General features: G+C 42.4%; 1 protein-coding gene across 2 annotated transcripts; it reads right to left on the bottom strand.

Annotated features, from left to right (window-relative positions):
• Window positions 1–4,519: 4,519 nt before the first annotated feature.
• On the bottom strand, window positions 4,520–16,826 carry RBM17 (RNA binding motif protein 17). Of its 2 annotated transcripts, none has more exons than XM_041472703.1 (12): window positions 16,770–16,826; window positions 15,481–15,621; window positions 14,251–14,367; window positions 13,252–13,418; window positions 11,264–11,361; window positions 10,681–10,737; window positions 8,795–8,936; window positions 7,706–7,857; window positions 6,991–7,064; window positions 6,557–6,655; window positions 6,180–6,252; window positions 4,520–6,034 (listed from the first exon to the last, which is right to left on the bottom strand). In XM_041472703.1, exons 2-12 carry the CDS (start codon window positions 15,601–15,603, stop codon window positions 5,931–5,933), a joined length of 1,206 nt encoding a protein of 401 aa, XP_041328637.1. In that variant the 5' UTR covers window positions 15,604–15,621; window positions 16,770–16,826; the 3' UTR covers window positions 4,520–5,930. The 2 variants fall into 2 exon arrangements, with proteins under 2 accessions (XP_041328637.1, XP_041328638.1); XM_041472704.1 differs by having other exon boundaries at window positions 11,264–11,358.
• Window positions 16,827–20,467: the final 3,641 nt, after the last annotated feature.

Here is a 20,467-nt window from a genome sequence, read left to right as displayed (position 1 = left end):
CTTTAGGTTTACCCATGTTTTTGTGCAGCAATTGAAAGTCCTGCAAACTTTACAGCATTTTTTTTTCTCCTTGCCACTAATTGGCTGAGTTGAACCTGGAGTGGCACAAAATATTTTTTGCAGTAAATAGGAGGTAAAATCACACTGGACATTCAAAGCAAGCAGCACTTGTAACCCACTGACCTGCAGGAAGAGAAAGGCAATCTTACCAATTCAAGCACTCATTTAGAAAAAGTTTCAGAGTTAATAAATCCTTCCGTGAGGAGGAAAAAGGAGCAGCTACTCCTTTACTGCTCCTGACATAAGGCATGAGTATCTATGGTTACATCCAGGGCTGCCCTGGGGCTAAGGTCTGTCAGCTCTGGTTGATATTATGAGCAACTCATATAATTACCAGTTTTTGCATACTTAAAAACTCCTGTCGTCCTCTGTGAAGCAGAAAATGTCACTAAAGCCTTTTGAGGAAAAGGTTAATTTTTGAGCAGCCTAGTCTAGTGGAAAGTGTCTCTGGCCATGGCAGGGGTTTGGAACTAGATGGTCTTTGAGATCCCTTACAATCCAAACCATACTATGATTCTGTGGCTCAAAACAAGGCAAAGCAGATGAATTCATCCTCTAAATTATATCACAGGTAAGAAACAGCTGTGTTCACATACTAAACACAAAATCAAGGGCCACATGTCCTGCCGGGAGCTGCCTGATCATCTCCAGCTGGATTTCAGAAGTACCTTCTACAGCCACAACCAGAAGCCAGTGGTGATGTGTGAGGATAATCAAACTGATGGATAAAGGCACTGGGATTGCTCTTTAACTGCTCTGCAGCTTGAATAAAATCACAGCATCACAGGGCAAGAGGGAAGTCTTTTATCCATAGTCCTGTCTGTAGAACACACCAAAAAAATTCCCAAGCCCAGGTGCTACTTTCAAACCCATCTGTGAAGAATCTACATCTGCCCAGAGCAGCACAGCAGGAATCCAAATCTCCTGGCTATGTCCTCTCATTGCTCAGCGACAGCAAATTAACAAAGCACAGACTGCTAGACACAATCAATCCCTGTTTGTCTTTAAAGACAACTGCCTCATCATCTAAAGGGAGGAATTCTCCTAAGAACTCAATCATTACAGTACTGCACTGTGACAGAAAGTGCTTGTAAGTGACACTGAGTCCTCCATGATCACAAGCAGCTCCTGCTTTTTGGGAAAATGAATAGGGTTAGTCTTGCACCCAGACAAGAACATGTTACCAGTGCCAGATGCATCCATACGTGGACCTCAGCTGTGTGGATGTTCTTGCTCTCTTCCAATTTTTAGAGAATTTAAAATAATTTTTACAACTCTGGGAGTAGCTAATCTAACACTTTTTATGAAGGACAAGAAAATCAGCAACAGTCAGCTTGGATTCACTGAGGGGAAGTCATGCTTGCCCAGCTCAACCTTCCACAATGAAAGACTGGCCTGGCAGAGGAGAGCTGTGGGTATTGTCTACCTGGACTTCTGTAAGACTTCCAAACATTGTCATCTGTGAGAGCCTCCTCACAAAGAAGCTCTTGAAGCTGCAGGAGCAGACACCAAAAGCTCTCTGAATGCCTGATCCCATGATCAGTGGCTCAAGGTCTGGCTGGAGGCCAGGAGCTGTCGGTGAACTCCAGGGGTCAGTGCTGGGTCCAGCTCTCTTTAATACCTTCATTGAAGCAAATTTGCAGATCACATGGACTGGGAGAAGTGGCAGCTACCTCAGAGGTTCATGCTGCCACCCAGAGGGACCTGGGCAGGCTGGGAAGAGGCTGGAAGGAACATCATGGAGCTAAATGAGAGTGCCAAGTCCTGTACCTAAGGAGGAGCAATCCCAAGCAGGAACATGGGATTAATTCAATGTAACACAAGGTGAATCTTAGTCTTGCTCAGGGCCTCTTGCACCAAGTGCTGTGAAGACTGAAAATTCTCACTCCCCCATTAAACTTCTGCTTGTGGAGCAAGAAGGATCTGAGAGTGTAAGATCCTCTTTGAAACCTTCCATATTTGTCTTTCTATCTTTAAGAAAACTGTACGATGTTACAACACATATTTTCTCTTGCACAGAAGGGTAAGATACCCTGACATACTCAAATCTCCCACAGGAGCCTGGTTTCAGATAAGCCTCTCCTAAGGCAACCACTTACACAGACTGCAGCACACGAACTACACCTTCTTCTGAAGTTGCTTCAGAATCCAAAGCTCAAGGCTAAGAGATTCTACCATTTTCTGTTGCCACAATAAAAAGCAGCTCCACCGGGAATGTGGGTTTTGGTTGCAGAGTTGCAAGTACAAGGGAATAGGGTGTAATCCCAGCTCTCCAAACCACCTTCTTCATGTCCTTGGGCAAGACATTTCTTGTACCTGCCTCCCTCCCTCCATGGCTACTTAGACAGAAAGTTCTTTGGGGCAACAACTCTCACCTTTCATGTGACAGTGGCAAAGCAAACTTAAGATTTTGACAATAATAATGTTAAAAATGTTCCCTGCAAGCTCCATGTCACATCAGATTTTAGTGACTTTACTGAGCAGGCAAAGTAATAAACTGACAGATGAAATTCAACATAGGTTAAGTGCAGAACAGTGCAGGTGAGAAAATAAATCATAACCCATGTGCTTAATGATGGGCTCTGAAATAGCTGCTACAGCTCAAAAACACCTTGGGGTTTTAACAATTAGGAAGGTAATCAAGTCACTAAATCCCCATTAAAATAGTAGCCAGTGTTCTGAATTAGGAAGAGAACAAGGCAGTGATGCCACTGTGCAAATCCCTGTTCTTAAGACCTCAGGGTTGCTAATGCACCAGGCACCTCATTCAGCCCCGGGCTGACACGTCCTACACGTCCCTCTCAGCTTCCTGGTGGCTTCAGGACACTCAAATCTCTCTAAGCAGGCATCTAATCTGAATTCCCAGAAGCAATGAACAGTTCATACCTAGCCCAAGAGAAGATGCAGTTATTCAATGCATTAGAGAATCACAGCACTTACACAGGTGCTTAAGCCAAGGAATTAAAGCTTAAATTCAAGAAATCATACCTGAAAAAACACCCTGTGCTTCACCTGAAGCACTATAACCAATCTTGCACTGCCAGTAAGGTAAATGTTCCTAACAGCCCATCATCCTCTTCACTTTCTGTGAAATTAGAACCTTTTAGGGCACCATACAAAAAGAGAAACAAATTATTGCTTCAGACCAGTCACCACAAATGTACATGGCACAATGAGGTGGCTGCACAATATCCAGGGCTCAAAGAAAAACCAGCAAATAAAACCTGGTAGCTGCAAAGAGCTCCAAATTAAGTGCTGCTGAGCCTTTGGGAAGGACACTCACTGATGAAACAGAGGAGAAAACTGGATGTGTAAGCAGGAAGAGCTGGAGGTGTTAGATAAAAAGTTACTTGAGAAACTACTAGAAATAGAAGTCAGTGGCAAGATTCCAGAGGAGGCCAATTCTCCAGCAGAGAAGTAAATTCAGAACCAAATTTTTCAAGGCGTGCAGGATACAAACATGCCTGAGGAAGTCTGAGCCAACACAATGAGTGTTGGAAAACAGGGAGAAGGTGCATTTGCAAAAAAATGCTTCCTGCTAAGGAGACAAAGAAAGTCTGACCACAAAGCTCAGTGAGTGTCTGAACCTTTGCAGGTTTCCACAGCTGTGCAGGTTTGCTTGCATCACCTGCTTACACACCTGGCTCCACTGTCACGTGTTTGTGCAGCCTCCACCACACAGATGGAATTCAGGGGATGCAAATCTGCTCCAGGTTTCCTTGCTTCAGTGTCCCCATAAAAAACACTGCATTTTTAGCATGAATCTCCTGCACAAAATACTAAATGAACAAATCCTCTCCCCTACATTTTCACGGATAAACTTTACTCCTGTCTTCAACCACAATAAGGATTCTCAGAATGAAATGGTTCAAAAGCTGCCAATAAAGCCAGAATCAGCAAATGGAAAACCTTCAAGTTACCAGACTGGAAGCTCAGAAACTGGTGCTAAAAAGCAGAACAGCTGGTTAAAGGCACACAAAACAGCCTGTGTACCTCAGGAAACTCTTACAGCCTAGTCACTCAAGAGGTATTTGCTGAAATAAGAGCCATAAATATATCACATTGCTTAATGCCAAGTTCTATTTCAAACTAAATTCAGATCACACTCAATCTGTTACCAGTGGTTAAATTTTCTACAGCAGCCACTCAAATTATTTGAGTACTACAAGCAAACCTACGCTTATTCATAGCAGGCTAATCTCTCTGTTTTACTACACAGCAGCAAAGGCCTCAAAGTGTTGCTCAAAGTCAAAGACAAAACAAAGAGCAGAGGCAGGAACAGAATCTAGATTCTGTTTTTGCCCCAAGTCCTGTGGTTTTGGTGTTAGGCCTATTCCTCAACTCTGCTGCAGTGAGGGTGGATCAGAGAATGTGCCAACTCGTGGTGCAGAAGTGCCCAGCTCTGAGGGACTGCCCTGCACAATACAAGAGCACAGTAAGGAAGCCAACACACAGCAGGTAAAATACCAGTTTTTTAAAAAAGAATCTGTTTTACAAGCAAATGTTTGTACAGAGGTTGGTGGAACACAAGCAGACAAAATAAGCAGAACACAAGACCCAAGGGTTTGTCATAGAAATCTGCAGCCAAAACTCAACAAAAGGGCAAGAACTGGAGATATTCACAGCGCTGAACTACAGGTCTGTCCCCCCTCCCCCCCAGTCCATGTGTGTAACAGGAAAAAGACATCCAGCATCAGCTTTCAAACACCTAAAATGCCCTCAGGATTCACAGCCACTTCAGTATCTCCACAATTCTGGGTGCAATGAGGCACAGAGACAAGTGCCACCATTGCAGAGTCCCCTCTTGCCAACTCTGTCACACACTGCTCCCAATCAAAAAGCAAACATAAAACCAGGAGCAGAGAGCTGTGTACTATTTCACATCACGTTAAAACTAAGAGTAGTAGTGTTTAGTAGTTTAGTTTGTCAGCTCTTCAGGTTTTCATGGGAACTTCCCTCCATGGCCTCCTACTTTGAAAACTTCTACAAGCACTCCTTCCCAAAAGAAAGCCTAGCCCTGATGATATTTGACCTCAAATATAGAAATATAAACAGAAAGAGCAAATGACAAGTTTGAAATGATTAAACAAAGTTAGTTGCCTATGTGTGAGTTAGAGATTCTGACAGCTGGCCAGATACAGGAATGAGTTTCCCTTCTCCCTACTAATGACCTGAAATCAGTTATCCCTGGATATTCCCAGCACAGACTGCCCAACAGCACAGAGTCCTGATAATAGTCCATTAAATTCCCTCCTCTTTCCATTTCCCTGGATTAGACATGGATTTTCTTTTGCTCTGTGAAGACAGACTCAATCCTTGTTATTTCAGTCTCCATTCTGGCACAGAAGTTTTGTCCTGGAGTCAGGAGAACAAACCAGCTGTAACTGTCCAGTGACCCAAAGCACTGGTGTGCAGAGATGAAGACTCAGGAGAGCAAGGCTCTAACTCTAGGAGAGACCATCAGGGAAGAGAAGATCATAGCACACAGTCCTTGTCCAAAGCTTCACACTTATTGTGGATCCAGCACAGGGACTCCTTGATGAAGCACCAGAACAAAGAAAGCAGGAATACAGACAAAGCATCTCCTCAGCAGTGGGTTTTCAACAGAGCAAAGTCATCTGAAAGCTCAAAAAAACCAGGATCCCCAGAGCAGAAAGCGGAAATGTGCAATTCAAAACTACACAGACGTGAATTTTACTTTCAAAGGGCTTTATATTACAAAAAAACATAAGTCACAACGAATGTGTAAAATCCATTCAATGAGGCTTGTTTCCAGTCTGCTAGGAAGCTACTTTTCTCTTCCTTATTCCCAGCCTACTGCTGAAAACGTGATTGCCAAAACAATGACACCTCGAGCTAGATTTTTAAAATCAAACTTGTTCCGCCAGATCCAGCACTCTGAACTTGTCCAGGTTGTAGAAACAAGCCTTCACCACTCTGCCTCCAAAATATCTTCCATTTAGATCCACAACAGCTGGAATTGAAACAAAGAGCAGATCAGCAAGCAGCAATTCAATAAAATAAACATCTCTTTAACTAAACAGCCTGACCAGTGAGACTGTTTAATCTCTCTACAGAAGCCAGCTCTGAGCTTCACAGGACACAATTTAGGATCCTACCTTTGATGGCAGATTCAACCCGTTCAAACTCTAAAAATATTCTTACAGCTTCATCATCAGGGGCACCAGGGATCTGAAACGAAACAAAAACCCCAAGCCTCAAGTAATTAAAACAATAGTGAGAACATTGTTTTCAATTGCTGTCCTTCACAAAGGCAGTGAAAGAACAAAAGAAAAAGGTTGCAAAAACACAATACTCTAGTGATTTTTGCACATTTGCTATTGTTAGAAGCTTGTATCTTACAGATAATCCAGAATTCCAGCACAGTAAAGGACCCTGAGAGATCGTCTATGTATGCCTCTCTTAGGCAGTAACACTCCAGTTGTGAGGGGAGTTTACTTTCAGAGCAGCCAAAAAGAGACAGATTAACTCTTACCTCAAAGATGACACATTTCCCAACCTTGCCATATTTCTCACATTCCTCCTTAGTTTCAACTTCAAGGTCTTCATCCACCTCCCCAGCACCGACCATATTCTGAAAGTCAAAGAACAAAGCAAACTCACTGGATGGAGTCTGTGCAGGTGATGGTGTGGACAAATCACAGATGCTCTGTGAACTGTGACCACAAATACTTTTAAAGCTCAAGAGCTACAGGAGGAGACAGTTCCCTGTCCCTAAGACAAGGGAACTGCACAATTTAAAGCAGTGTTGATTTAAAGTCACAGCTTGTACCTCAGGAAGTCACATAATTTCTCCAGAACACAACACCATGTGGGTGCAGGCCAGAACCATTTGAACTGTGCAGAGTTTTGTATCAGGAACAGAGGTTTAAACATTTCAACACCAAGACACATTCCCTTACAACTCACCCTCAGTAAGACCACTTTAGTTGGGCATTTCAGGATCTCAGTTAAGGGGTTGGAATCCGCCTTCTTGCCCGTTTCTGTTTAAAGACAGTACAGTGAATCATGGTACAATTTAAAATTAAAGCTCAGTTAGGGACTTTTATCAGAATCTTATTGATCAAACAATGGAATAAAAGCCTCAAAATGTACTTTCATATTGGTGAGGAACAGTTATTCAGAGCTTGTAGCTACCTGGAATGGCAGTAAGCAGAAAAATCAGTTCCAGTGGTGTGAATTAAGCAGTAACACTGACAATGTACTACTTCTTTGAGGGAAGTAATTCTTAAGTTCAGAATTGTGTCATAAGAACTACAAGACTAGAAGTATTCTGACTTCCATCACTTGTGCTCAGAAGCCTGGATGTTATCTCAAGATAACAGAAAAGAGCAGGGAAATGAGAGCAATATCAACAGGGAAAAAGCCATCTGAGCAGAGCAAGATCAGCCCTGGAAGTGAAGATGCTTCCCCAACACTAAAGGAGGACAACTGATGGAGGAAGGGGAGGATGAACTAAAAAAATTGCATACAGGATCACTTTACAAAAAGATGAAAAAAACGTAAATTTTCACAAGAACAAATATGAGTCATTTTTCCAACTCCAATGGGTTCAACAAGGACAGATGGTAAACAGAAACCCAGGAGCTTCATTTCTCACACACTTGGTGCAGGACACAATTACCTTTCTCTGTAGATTCACCAACAATGATCTTGCCACCCCTCTTGCTTGTTTTCTCTACTGACAGTGCTGTGCTGAGCCCCTGTTCATGCTTGCCCAGCCCCTGGCCCTCTCTGAAACCATACTTCTGCATGATTTTGTGAGCTACTGTCCCCCTGCAATGAGAAAAAAAAAATCATAAAGGTTTCTTCCACAAAACATTAACACTGCATTTCTCCTGAGTGCTCCAATATCCTACCTCCTAAAACTTCCTCACACAGGGGCAGAAAGCATAGGAGCTTCTACAAGTTACATGATTTTTTTCTACAAAAAAGGCTAAAAAGTCTGGCTATATAATGCTGAAAGATTAAAGCACTAAGCCACAGAAGAAACAGCCAATTGTGTGGTCAAAGTAAGGCAGGTCAGGTCAGATTTTTAGCCCTTCCTTCAATGAAGTCAGGGTTCCATGGTACTACTAATTAGAGGTGGTAGCAATGCACAAGCTGGTCCAACAGTAGCAAGTTTGGTTATCTTTTTCTGGACAATTAAAAAAACCCCACCAAACTCAAAAATTAAGTCTCTAAGCTGTTTTTAGGTACAGATTCACCTTCATTTGTTGCCATGGTAATTAACACAACACCGCATACAAGACAAGAAAGTAAATGGGCAGATTTGCAGTCACAGTTGCTACATTCATGCAAAATACATTCTGAATTTTTCAACAAAGCAGAGCTGAAATTATTTGAAATATCAATTTGCTGGTATGTAGCAAATTTAAGACAAAGCTGAAAAGTAACCTAGAAGAACTAACACGCCACCTGTATTTTCAAGTACACTCCACTGCCTGGCTTGTGCAGGACATAAACACTTTATGCTGGAGTGTGGCTTAAAAGCACAGCCTTGAATGCAGCCACCTCAGATGTGTTTTTCCCAATCCTGTCAATCCACATTTTTTCCTGTATCCTGCCAGTGTGGACTCTCTGAACTCAGACTAACCACATACATGCAACAGGTTGTGCTCTTCTCTCCTGACAAACTATTTCAAGCTTTTGGTTTCCACCACCATCCAATGCCTTTTCCCACAAAATGTGCAGGAGTCACTCATTTATTTACCCCATGTTGGCGAGGAAGGAGTTGCTGGGTCCTGTGGGGGAACGAGGTCTCTCTGGCTCATCGTACACTGGGGGAGGAATTGCTGCTTTGGAAGAAGGTGCCCGAGGTCTTGACTCCTCCTCATATGGGAATGATGCTACAGCTGGAGAAAACAGACACATTTGGGTTTTTTTCAATAAAATCCTAACAAACTATGAAAAGGTCTTCCACATAAATCCAAATCAGAAGACTGTTTCCTTTGCACACTCTGTTTTGACATCCCCTCACCTCCCTCTCTCTCTCAGAAACAACATCCGAGTTATTCCGATCTGTTTTGACATCCCCTCACCTCCCTCTCTCAGAAACAACATCTGAGTTATTCTGGGTTTTCCTCAGTGGATGTAAATTTACACAGCTCTATAATGCATTTATTAACCTCTTATTAAATTGAGAAAAAGAACATTAAGAGACCAGCTGCACTGCAAAGAGTTTATCTGGAGGACAAACTCCCATTCATCAGGAACAGAATTATGACAAAAACTGATCAATGGAAACAACTCAAGGCCCAAGGACTGTAATAAAAATACACTGCACATTTGCAGAGAAGAGAAATCAGTCAATTAAAAAGAATAAATGCAACTCTTCTCACTGGGAATTTCTGAACTGCAGCTATTCCTGGGGATGGAGATGAATCTGAATATCTCAATCATAGTTGAAATTAGATTATAAAATCACCTTCCACTGACAAGTCAAATAGTAAAATGAAAAAAAAAAAAGCCTACAAGAACACTAGAAAAAATCACTTTTGAATGGACTTGTGGACTTTTATCAGACTGACCTAATTTTAGAATATTTTCTTGTACACTACCTCTTGTATCTTAACAAATAAAAGGTCAGACATGAAGTTTGAGGATATAATATGAAGAAAAATAATTCCTATTTAAGCAGAAAATGGACTGGACTATGGGACTTTTGCTACACCAACAGTTTCTTGTTTTCTTCCAGCCTGGACTTGAGCATCAAGTAAGAAGCAATACGAAGGTTTCCTTGTCACATTTTAGAAAGCTCTCCCCTTAAGGATATTTCTGTTATTTCCAGCCTGTATTTACTTTTCCTTGACACTGATCAATTGCTGTTAATTATTTACTCAAAATAATGTCTTTCTGTTTTGAATGTTTATACATATCAAATGCTTTCACTGTATCATTTACTTAAGCTTTGAGATATATTTTTACATTTTCATCTTCTTATAAATACAATGAGGACTCCCAAACAAAAGTTTGTGTGCATAAGATTTTTTCTTCTTATTATTTTTAAAGTAGAAACATACTGGTAATTATTTTAGATTTTAAAATTTACAACAGTTAGACATGAAAAAAAAAGGGAATGATTTTGTTCCTATAGCAGGATGATGCCATCTCGTGGACAACTGAGATCCTCACACCACCACTGCACACAAATCTCTTCAGCTAAACTGCATCCGGGAAAAATACATAAAATTCTGTCTCTAGTGCATAACTCCTTTAGAAAAAATATTCACTAAGTACCTCCTCAAGGAAAGAGCAATGGAAGAATTTCCTCTCCAGACTGTGGAGGTTTCTAGTCTACCCAGAGAAACCTGCCTGTGACATTTCTTCTTTCACATCAGAAGTGAGTAGCTGCACATGGTTGTAAGAGCCCAGTTTGCCAAGCCAGTTGTCCAGCAATACAGGATTTCTTCAGAACAGAGATGCAAAGCAGGTCAGCATCACAGGTCCCCCACAGCCTCCCCCCATGAACAAAGAACTTGTTCATGTCCTGCTGCTACAAAGAATCCAATAGGAAAAGCAGGAGGACTTAACTAAATAGAAAGCTGAGTAGGAAATGAACACTGCTGGGTTTAGAGAAGAGGATTTTGGAGTACTCACGTTCTTTGTCCTTCTCCACGAGAGAAGTGGGTGGTGCAATGGCAGCTCCTCCCATACCTATGAGCAAAAGGGAACACAACACATTTGGAGGATATCACAACAGACTTGAATTGTTTACTGTAACTCTGCTGCTGAAAGAGAATAAAGACTAATTTTGTTTATGCAAAGACATATTTCTGACCCACATCACCTGACAAGCTTGAAGGGCACTGATGTAACAAATGCAGGAATGAATTGCTACAATAGTGAATTCTCACAGCCTGATTTTATGTCATGCCTCATTCCTTCCCTGGAACCTACACCCTACAGAAACTTACAATAGGTATCTACAAACTAAGGTTAAACAGAGATATTTCCACAAGTAATTTGGCTGCCACCTGCCTCCATGGAAAAATTACAACATAAAATAATGTAGAATGCCAGTACTCTACATTACATTATGTTGTAATAAAATGCCAGATTTATTCTAAAGGCTCAGAATTAACAGTGTACAGAGACATACGGAATCCATGAAATAGGACTGTGAATTCCCCTCCCTCTTTTTCTTCTCTTTCCACATCAGAAGCATAAGCAGTTGCCTTACTTCTTTTCCGTCTTTCCCTTTCATAATCTTCATCTTCATCAGAATCTGGATCTGGTCGTCTTGAAAACCCACTGGCTTCATGTCTGTCTTTACGCCTTCTAGGAGACACAGCAAGTTAGGATGAGAAACCATGGAAGTTAACTCTTGGTTTTAATTTGTGATCCCACCTCTGCAGGGTGAATTATGCTGCTCCACCCAACTGGCATTTAACATGTTTCTTATGAAAGTGCAAATTAACACCTTCACCATTTGTTTCTTTGCTTTTATCATCATGGGGTATTTTTGGTTAAACAGAAGATGGATCTAAGCCAAGATCATTTTGCACTTGTAAGTCAGCCAAGAAGAATGCATGGAAAGGAGGAAGCACCTGAATAAATCCTGTCCAAACAGAACAGAGTGACTGAATGACTACTGTGGAACAGATGTTGGATGGAACACAGAGCAAGGTAACAGACATTAATTAATCAATCACTCTGCTTTGGACAGAATCCCTTTTACACTTCCCATCACAGGTTATACAGAGTAGTATCACTTAGTGAATAAAAAAATATCCTCATGCTTAAACATCAGATTGTTGAGGCGCTTGCTTGGCAATTAAAGTAAGATTCAGGAATAATTTCTAATTTGAAGTAAAGAATGCTTCAAGATTTGTTTGCACTTCAGCTGTTATCTGATGTGATAAGGAAATTACTCATTTTAATACAAGAAAAGGAAAAGCACTTTTCCTCGAAAGTGAAGTGCACCACCTGGTGCACAAATCAAATCTCATTCCTAGCACAGCCACCAAAACCATGCTAAAGGATGACAAAAACAGCTCTACTGTGGAACCACACAGAATTTCTGAATCTCTACCCTATGCAATCAAAACAAATGTCCAGCCTGAACTTCCAAAGCACACATCTGATGAAGGTTTGGCTGAGATTGTTTCCTCAGTTTAAAATCAGAATTTATTAGGCATTTTTCACCTCTTTTCTCTACTGTTAATATGTATAAAGACTCTTGGCCCACACACAAGTATAAACACAACCGAAGAGCAGCCAGTGCTGAAGCTGCGGGAATGACATCCCAGATTCCTGAGGTCTTGCATGCCAGTATTTCAGAGCCTCAGGCATTCCTTCTCCATCAAAACAACAAAGATATAGCCAAGAGAAAACAGGGAAGACCCAATGACTAGAGATATAAATTTCCACAATCTAAACACGGCAGCAAAACTGTAATTCCAGACTTCAGATGATTCGTACTGTGATGAGGATGGTTTATTCACTTCACTTGAAATGAGCAAATGTAATCTTCTGCTTGGCTGGCAGACATTTTATCACTTAGAACAATCAGATACTGAATCTGCATTCAACTTCCTTAACATGATTACAGAGATTTTTTATTTCAGGGAAAGGGCATTAAAATAAAGCAGTATTTTCTTTTGTCCAGAGACAATAGATTAATAAACACATAATTAACTTACTTGATAATTAAATTACTGATTGCAGATTATTAAAAAAGGAAATGCAATTATGCCTCTCAAAGGCTGTACTAGCTACATTTAAAACTGAATTAATCCATGGGTAAGTTTGTAGTTTTTAGAAGCAGAAAGGATGGTTCATTACTGAGTGCTGAAAAACTTTTTCAGTAGTCAGGTGACAATGACATGAAATGCTCTGAAACACCTGCAAGGTCAAAGTCTAATAACGATGCATGAAGCACCCAAATACTGCCACTATTATTGAAACAAAATAAATTTAGAATATCTTTGACAAGGGTCTTTCACCCAAAGAGGCTGCAAAGTTGATAATTCTTATTGTTTTTGCACTGTTTGGTGATTTTTACCAAGAGCACTTAAAACATATTAATTAAAACACTGCTCTTGTTTCTACAAGCATGCAGTATTCACAAACCCTCTAAGAACTTCCAAGAATACAGAGAGGTAAAATTAAACAACTGACATGCCTATTTAGATAAAAATACGCCAAGCCTTTAAACAAAAGCCTTACTTTTCTCTCTCTTCAATCTCCTTCTGCCTCTCCAGCTCCCGCTGCCGCTGCCGTTCCTCCCTCTGACGTTTCACCACTTTTTCGTAGTCATTTGGGAACATGGGATCATACTCATCTGCCAGGGGAATCAACACATCTCCTGCAGAAAAACCACTAGGGACAGGATCCTGGAAAAAAGATAAATTCTTTTTTAGCTGAGATCTGAAAACAACATCCAGCTGGAAACAAAAATTTAACACTTCTGATTCCTGACTTCTGTAATGTCAGGCAATATCCTAATCCCACTGGTGCTAGAAGAAATCTTGGCTTTATTTAAACCTAACATTTAATCCAGCCTCACATTAAATTTTTCCCATGAAGAAAGAACCAGCCCCTCCCCTTGCAAAATGCAAAGCAGCAGCAAATCAACATGGACAGGAATTTTTCACACCCCACTAATGCATTATTAGAAACTTTATGACATCTTCTTGCTGCAACCATCTGCCAAGGTCCTCCCACACAATCTCATCAGGCTTTTTATCAGCTGCTATTAATATAATACCAACAGAGGCACACAGACTGTTCTCCTCTAAACTGGAAGAACCATTTCAGAACTTTTCCTTTGAAAAAGCTGCAGGGAGAGAGTTTCTCTTGATTCCTTACCACGAGAAATCCATTTAAAAGGTTAGGTGGCTTTAGTTGTTTTATTTTTCAGTTGTTTGTTACACAGATCCAGTTCCAACACTGGTGCAAACACAATTATAGTCATTATTTAGGTGCCCAAATTGCTGTTTAGCAAAGTTATTTGAAGCTGTCCAATATTCTAAGAACACTGTTTTATAACTGCACATTAACCGTGGTAATTCCATGCCGTACCACACGTAAGTCTGAATGAAGTTGAAATGATAATTAAAGAACTCTCAGCAGAGGAAGATATTCTCAGAAAATAATCACTTTTTTGACTGCTAGGAAACATTCAACTTCCAAAACATCTGGAACTTTTAGCTGCCCTGGTCTTACCTTTAGCCCAGCTGCTACATGAGGGGGTGTGTCCACGATCTGTCTCTCATCAGAGGAGCTGCCTCGTTTCAGGTCAATCACTGGAGCAAGGACTGTGGTTTGTTTTGTTCTCTGACTCTGCAAAAATCACCAAAACACACAATGTCTAAAAATGGTAAAGCAGTATTCTGAAAATCAGCTTACTTGATATACTTTGCTGTGGTTAGTGAACGGTCCTAGGTTTTGACAGCAGAAACACACATTAAAAATTCATCCAATCACTTCAGGTGAGTTTGAACTGAGTTAGTTTCTAAGAAACTCAGGTTTATTCCGAAGATCTACTGTTCTTCCCATTTATCATCAGATAAAATATTTTAAACTCTTCTGAACTTTTGAGTTTTCTAACTCTACTCTATTCTTCTGCTGGGCTATGGATACACTGCACATCAGTTACATGGACAAATAATATAACTAATACAGCAGTCAGGAAATTTCATCCATGCAGTTTGTTCCAATTATCAACTAAATCCTGCTCCCAGTTTCAGCAGCATAAAACCAGGAGTAATTCCAGTGAAAAAATGCTGTGGCTATTTAGGTATCTGGCATCAGTGCTACTGCTTCTTCTTTTAATTAAGCAGTTTCACAACAGAACCTACACGGCCCCAAAGAGCACCTGTGTCCTACCTGAACCAAAATATCAACACTGCTCAAAGAAAAAGGATGAAATATCAAGAACCAGCAATAAAAAGAGAAAATGGCCCTGTCACAGTCTAATAAGAGTCAGCTTGCACTCCTCCTTTTCATCTACTCTGGAAATACTTGCTGTAAAAATTTCTAATACATAACGATTTGCAGGTTAGCACCAACAGCCTTTAAATAACCATAAAATGATGCAAACACATAACTAATCAAACACAGAGTGACCCTTACTTACATTAAAAAGTAATTTTATAAAGCTGAATCTCATTATCTTTAAAGCTAAACTTGATCAGCTTTTGGCTCTGCTGGCTAAAAGCTCAAATGTTTGCAGCACATACATCAGTGCTTCCTTCAGGTTTAATTTTGCAACACTCCCTCTAAGAAAAATGAATTTTCCCTTTTTCCCCTTCAGCTTTGCCAGGCTCTTTGCTTCAAACCTACAGATAAATGCCAGCAAATTTTTGCCAAAAATTACCTCAAATGAGTATTCTGAGGTCACAAACACTATGCACTGAACACGAAAGAAGTCTGAAAAACAGAAAGGGAACGTACCTTAGCTTGTGTGAGAGCTGCTTTCTTCACCTGCAACTGAGACTGCAGCAGTTTGAAATTCTTGGACCAGCCTTCTGTTTTGGAATCGCTGGTCTCAACCCCCAAGTCATCGTAAAGTGACATTTTCTCTTCAATTTAAAACTGAAAGACAAAAGGAAAAAAAAACTCCAGATGACACCACAAACCTACTTCCAGGTTATTTGCTAATAGTTTGCATATATGGGTACACAACCTTTTATTTAACTTTTCCTAAAGCCAGAGAAAATGGACCTTTTTCTGGCTAGTGGTAAATACACTTAACTAGAGCAAAGTCGTATAAAAGTAACAGTTTGAAAGGTGATGAGAACTGTTCAAGAATTAATTTAATCCTGCAGTGAAATATGACCTATTAGGGCTCAATAGCAAGAAGTTTACTGCAAAAAGAAAAATGAAGTTTTGAAGATTATTAAACATCTGGCCTCAGGATGAACACAGAGGGGGTTATAAAGGCACAGATGCAGAGGATGGGGACAGGGTGCTGTAGGAATTCCCACCTGCCACAGAGCAGTGGGATTTTGGCATCAGAACTGATGCTATCCAGGGGGAGACAACATGCACTGGGGAATCACAGAATCAATCAAGTTGGAAAAGACCTCTGAGATCATCGAGTCCAACCCGAGACTGCAGACCATCTTGTGACCCAGACCAGAGCACTGAGTGCCACATCCAGTCTTTCCTTGGACACCTCCAAGGAGGGGGACTTCACCACCTCCCTGGGCAGTGTGTTCCAAACCTTAACCACCCTTCCTGACAAGAAATTCTTCCTCACGTCCAGCCTGAACCTCCCCTGGCGCAGCTTGATGCCATTTCCTATCGTCCTGTCGCTTGTTACCTGTGAGCAGAGCCCGATCCCCCCCGGCTGTCCCCTCCTGTCAGGGAGTTGTGGAGAGCGAGAAATTCCCCCCGAGCCTCCTTTTCTGAGCCCCCCCGCCACTCCTCCTCAGACCGGTGCTCCAGACCCTTCCCTGGACAACGTAAGGACGATCACCGCGGGCAATGGACAAGGCAGCGAGGCACAGCGGCTCTCCCCACGATAAAAGATAGGGCGGGCTGCGATCTCCGTCGCTCTGCGAACAGAGGGGGCGAAGCAGGCCTTGACGCCCCCCCACCCCCTTCCACACAGGCCCGGACCCCTCCGAGGAGCCGCTGAGCGTGGCACACGCGCCCTGCCCCGCCCTGTGTCCCCACACCCCGCAGGGCCCGCAGCCATCTCCCCGCACGGCCGAGCCGGGCCCGGAGCCGCCGCTCACCCGCCCCGGCGCCGCCGCCGCCATGAGCCGGCGCTGAGCACGCCGGGAAGGTTCGCGCCTGCGCACTGCGCGCCGAGCCGCCGCCGCGCCAGCGCCCCCCGGCGGCGGGAGGAGGGGGCGGCAACGCCGCCATTGCCGCCCCTCACGGCCGCCTCAGTACGGACTGGGAGGGCGGTACGGCAAATCCTGGGGAACGGGAGAGCGGCACGGCAAATCCCGGGGAACGGGAGAGCGGCACGGCAAATCCCGGGGAATGGGAGGCGGCAGGGAGTGCAGGAGGCGGGTGGAATGCTGTCCCCGTCCCAGCGGCGGAGGAGCTGCCCAGCCGGAGAATAAGCCCGGGTTCCTTCGGGTTCTCCGGGTGCACGACGGGTGTGATCTGAGCTCGGAGCTTTTATTTAATTGTAGAATCCCTGAACCACCGAGAGCGTCCGAAGGAGGCCACGGGGGTGGGGAAGGGTTTGGAGGGGAAGCCCTGAGGGCGCTTGGATTGTTTAGGACCGCTGGACAGCCTCTCTGGAGTCTTGAGCGTCCTCCCGAGAGCGGCAGGGCCGGCGCTGGTCTCTGTGGCGACTGTGACAGCCCCCGAGGGCAGGGCTGGATTTATGCCCAGCGCTGTTTGCTCTGGATGTTCTACTATAATTTTCCATACCGTGTTTCTAACTCCTGAAGTAATCTGTGTGTAATTCATCAGTGAGTGACCTGTCTCCGTTTCCATTCAGTATTTTCAGTTACTTACCTAGGGCACGTGAGATTTTGGGAGGGAAAATGGAGACAATGATATGAGACTTCTGAATCTGGCAACACAGTTGCACTGAGAAAGTTACGAAAACAGAAGACTTATTCCTCATCAAGTGTATTTCAAACAATTCTGTTATTCCAGCATGTTTGCTGCCATTTTACTGTGCCATCGCTGCCACTGAGGTCATTGGGTAATTGTTTCTGCAAAATATTTGGTTATTAGAAGGTCTTGCTGCATTATGTCATTTGGGCCTGAAGTGGACTTGTTTGGTCTGCAAAAACAATTTTTATTTTCTAAAATCCTTGAAATTCTGCATCTGTCTGAGCCTGGAATTTACCCAACCATACCAATTTCCCAGCCCAATATCTTGCACTGATTATTTAATATCTTTTTTTTTGACAGTGGCAAGAATGGATTTTGTCTGGTGTATCTCCAGCTCATACCAAGCACGTGAAATAGATGAGCTGAGTTTTCTAAGAATTATGGCCACTTGCACCACATGATGATGCAAATGAACAGGCAAGACTGTCTGCAAAGCCAAACACCAGCCTTGAGGCAGGTAGATCTGGCACCTCAACCACAAAATTTTACAAGCACTATCTCTGTATTAATCTGAAGGTCTTTATCTCCAGCATTGCTTCTGACTGTGTTACTGTGCAGTTTTTTTCCCTGTGGTTAGCTGAAAAAATAAATAAAATAAAGCTACTACTTCCTCTCCTACTTATGCTGCTTTCTATTAATCCAGTCTTTCTAAACACTTTTACAGATATGTCTATTTTCATGACAGTGAAAACTCCTTAAATATAAGAAGAAATTATCTTTATTTTTAGAGGATCTGCCAAGCATCTACCTAAGGTTTTTGCTTTAGCGATGCCTGTATTTTTTAAAGGAAGGATTGATACAATTCACACAAATGTAACCTCATGGAAGAAAAAAAAAATCAGCAAGACACTCCTTTTACAGCATAAGCATCCCACTGAGAAAAGAACTATGTGTCCTGTGTTAAAGGAAGGAATCAAATAGTTAATTGCATCAAAAGGTACGAGAGAAATCCCTGTGTGTTTAATGCCACAGAGCAATATCACAGCATGACAGCCACTGGGAGAAACTCAGAGGAGATCAGAGGCTGCAAAGGTGGAAAACACGAGAGCCACGGGAGATTTCAGTTCCTCCTCAGAGCAACTCATAAGAGGGAGGGTAAAGGTTGAATTATCAGACCTGTAAATAACTACCTATTAAAGCCATGAATCAGATAACTCACAAGGAGAGAAGCAGCTCTTGGTTAAGCCTGGAAAGTGCAGTAGGCATGGATCAAAACTGATCCATCGCTGTAATAATAGCCACAGAGTATTTGTACACACCCACTTAGGAGCAAAGGAGCCAAGAAAATCCTTCTCATTAAATTCAGGGAGGCTGCAGGAGATAAAGAAACCTCACCCTGCTGCCAAGGTCCTAGACAGACTGGAAATGGAGGAGAAATATGTGAGCTCATCCCCAGCACTGCACATCTTGAAGCTGGGTTAATTGTGGCTGAAATCTCCTTTTCATCTGCCAAGGTGAGGGAGCACTGGCCAGCTCTGTGCCTCCTACAGACCCTCACAGATGTTGAAGTCTGATCTTCCAGGTATTTTTTTTTTTTCCATTCATATTTCAAACCTTTCCATGGTGGTGCTTTTCCTCTTGAATCCCACCCATGATTTCTGTGTCACCAGTTCTACATCTGTACCAGCCTTTCTAATCCCACTTGGCTCTGTCTTTATGTTTTCTTGCAGCTCTTTTCTCTCAGCTTCACAATTTTCTTATAATTTTGAGATAAGTTTGATGCAGCTGAGTCTCCTGAACTCCGAGAGGAGAGGAGAGGAGAGGAGAGGAGGATTATGGAGATGGGATTAATTACTGGGAGGTCCAAAAAACTGTGAATAAACTGATTTTCCCACTGTGAGAAGAACCACAAGCTTTGGCTGGAACCCCTCATTGTACCTACAAGCCACCTGGAAAAGATGAACAGCCAAGGTGGTGAAATCTGCTGCAAATCCCAATTTTTTTCAGAGTAATCAGCCAAAAGCTGGAAGGAAGAAGTTGCAGAAGGATGGTGTGCACTGGCTGGGTGATGAGATGGCAGATGGGACCCAGTGTTAATGAATGCAAAGCAATGCACACAAGACAAAATAGCACTAACAAAACACACACAGCAGCAGCTCTAAATCAGCTGCTTCCATTAAGGAAAGAGATGCTGCATTCATTGTGGATAATTTTCCTGAAATGCCTACTTAGTGAAGGAAGGAAGCAGGAAAGCAAACAGGCTGCTGGGAAGCATTAAAATCTTAAAAAAGGAGAAAGTATCCTTATAAATCCAATGTGCACATTCACGTTTGAGTGGCCACCTGCACTCCTGGGTATCTCATCCTCTCCAAGAAGCAGCAGTGCGACAAAAAACCTAAAGAAATCAGATGTGTTGGGTGAAAAGAGGCAGCTGAAGGGGACGCTGGAAGCATCAAGCACCCAAAATGGTCCAGAAAAGATAAATAGGGAGTTCTCATTTTTCTCCCTGATGGTGATCTTTAAGAATGGGTAAAATAAAGCAGTGCGGGGAAAAAAAAAAAAAAAAAAGCAGCCATTAAATGTCTAATTTATGTCTGATTTCCCTAAAGCATTGATAGCAGTTTTTGGTGGATGATTTGTTTTATGTTACAGATCTCCTCTGAGGGTGAGGGCTGTTAATATGCCAAAATGGCATTAGAGGGCAGTACAAGGCAACCTAACTGGAGTTTTTTGGGGTGGCTGTGAGAAACCATCCTTTAGAACACCTGATGATCAGGACAACAGAGTGGTTCCCACTCACACAAGTGGGAAATGGTGAGGATCAACACGTGGCACAAAAGCAAAACACGAGGGCTGATCAGAGCAGTGTCAACCTGCTCAAAAAGTTTTAAAATCCCATTAAATGGTGGTTTCC

This window comes from Pyrgilauda ruficollis, unplaced genomic scaffold, assembly GCF_017590135.1.
Source record: "Pyrgilauda ruficollis isolate IOZ18807 unplaced genomic scaffold, ASM1759013v1 scaffold298, whole genome shotgun sequence".
Taxonomy (NCBI): domain Eukaryota; kingdom Metazoa; phylum Chordata; class Aves; order Passeriformes; family Passeridae; genus Pyrgilauda; species Pyrgilauda ruficollis.
Note: the sequence above shows the minus strand (reverse complement) of the source record. Positions and strands in the feature narration are given on the sequence as shown.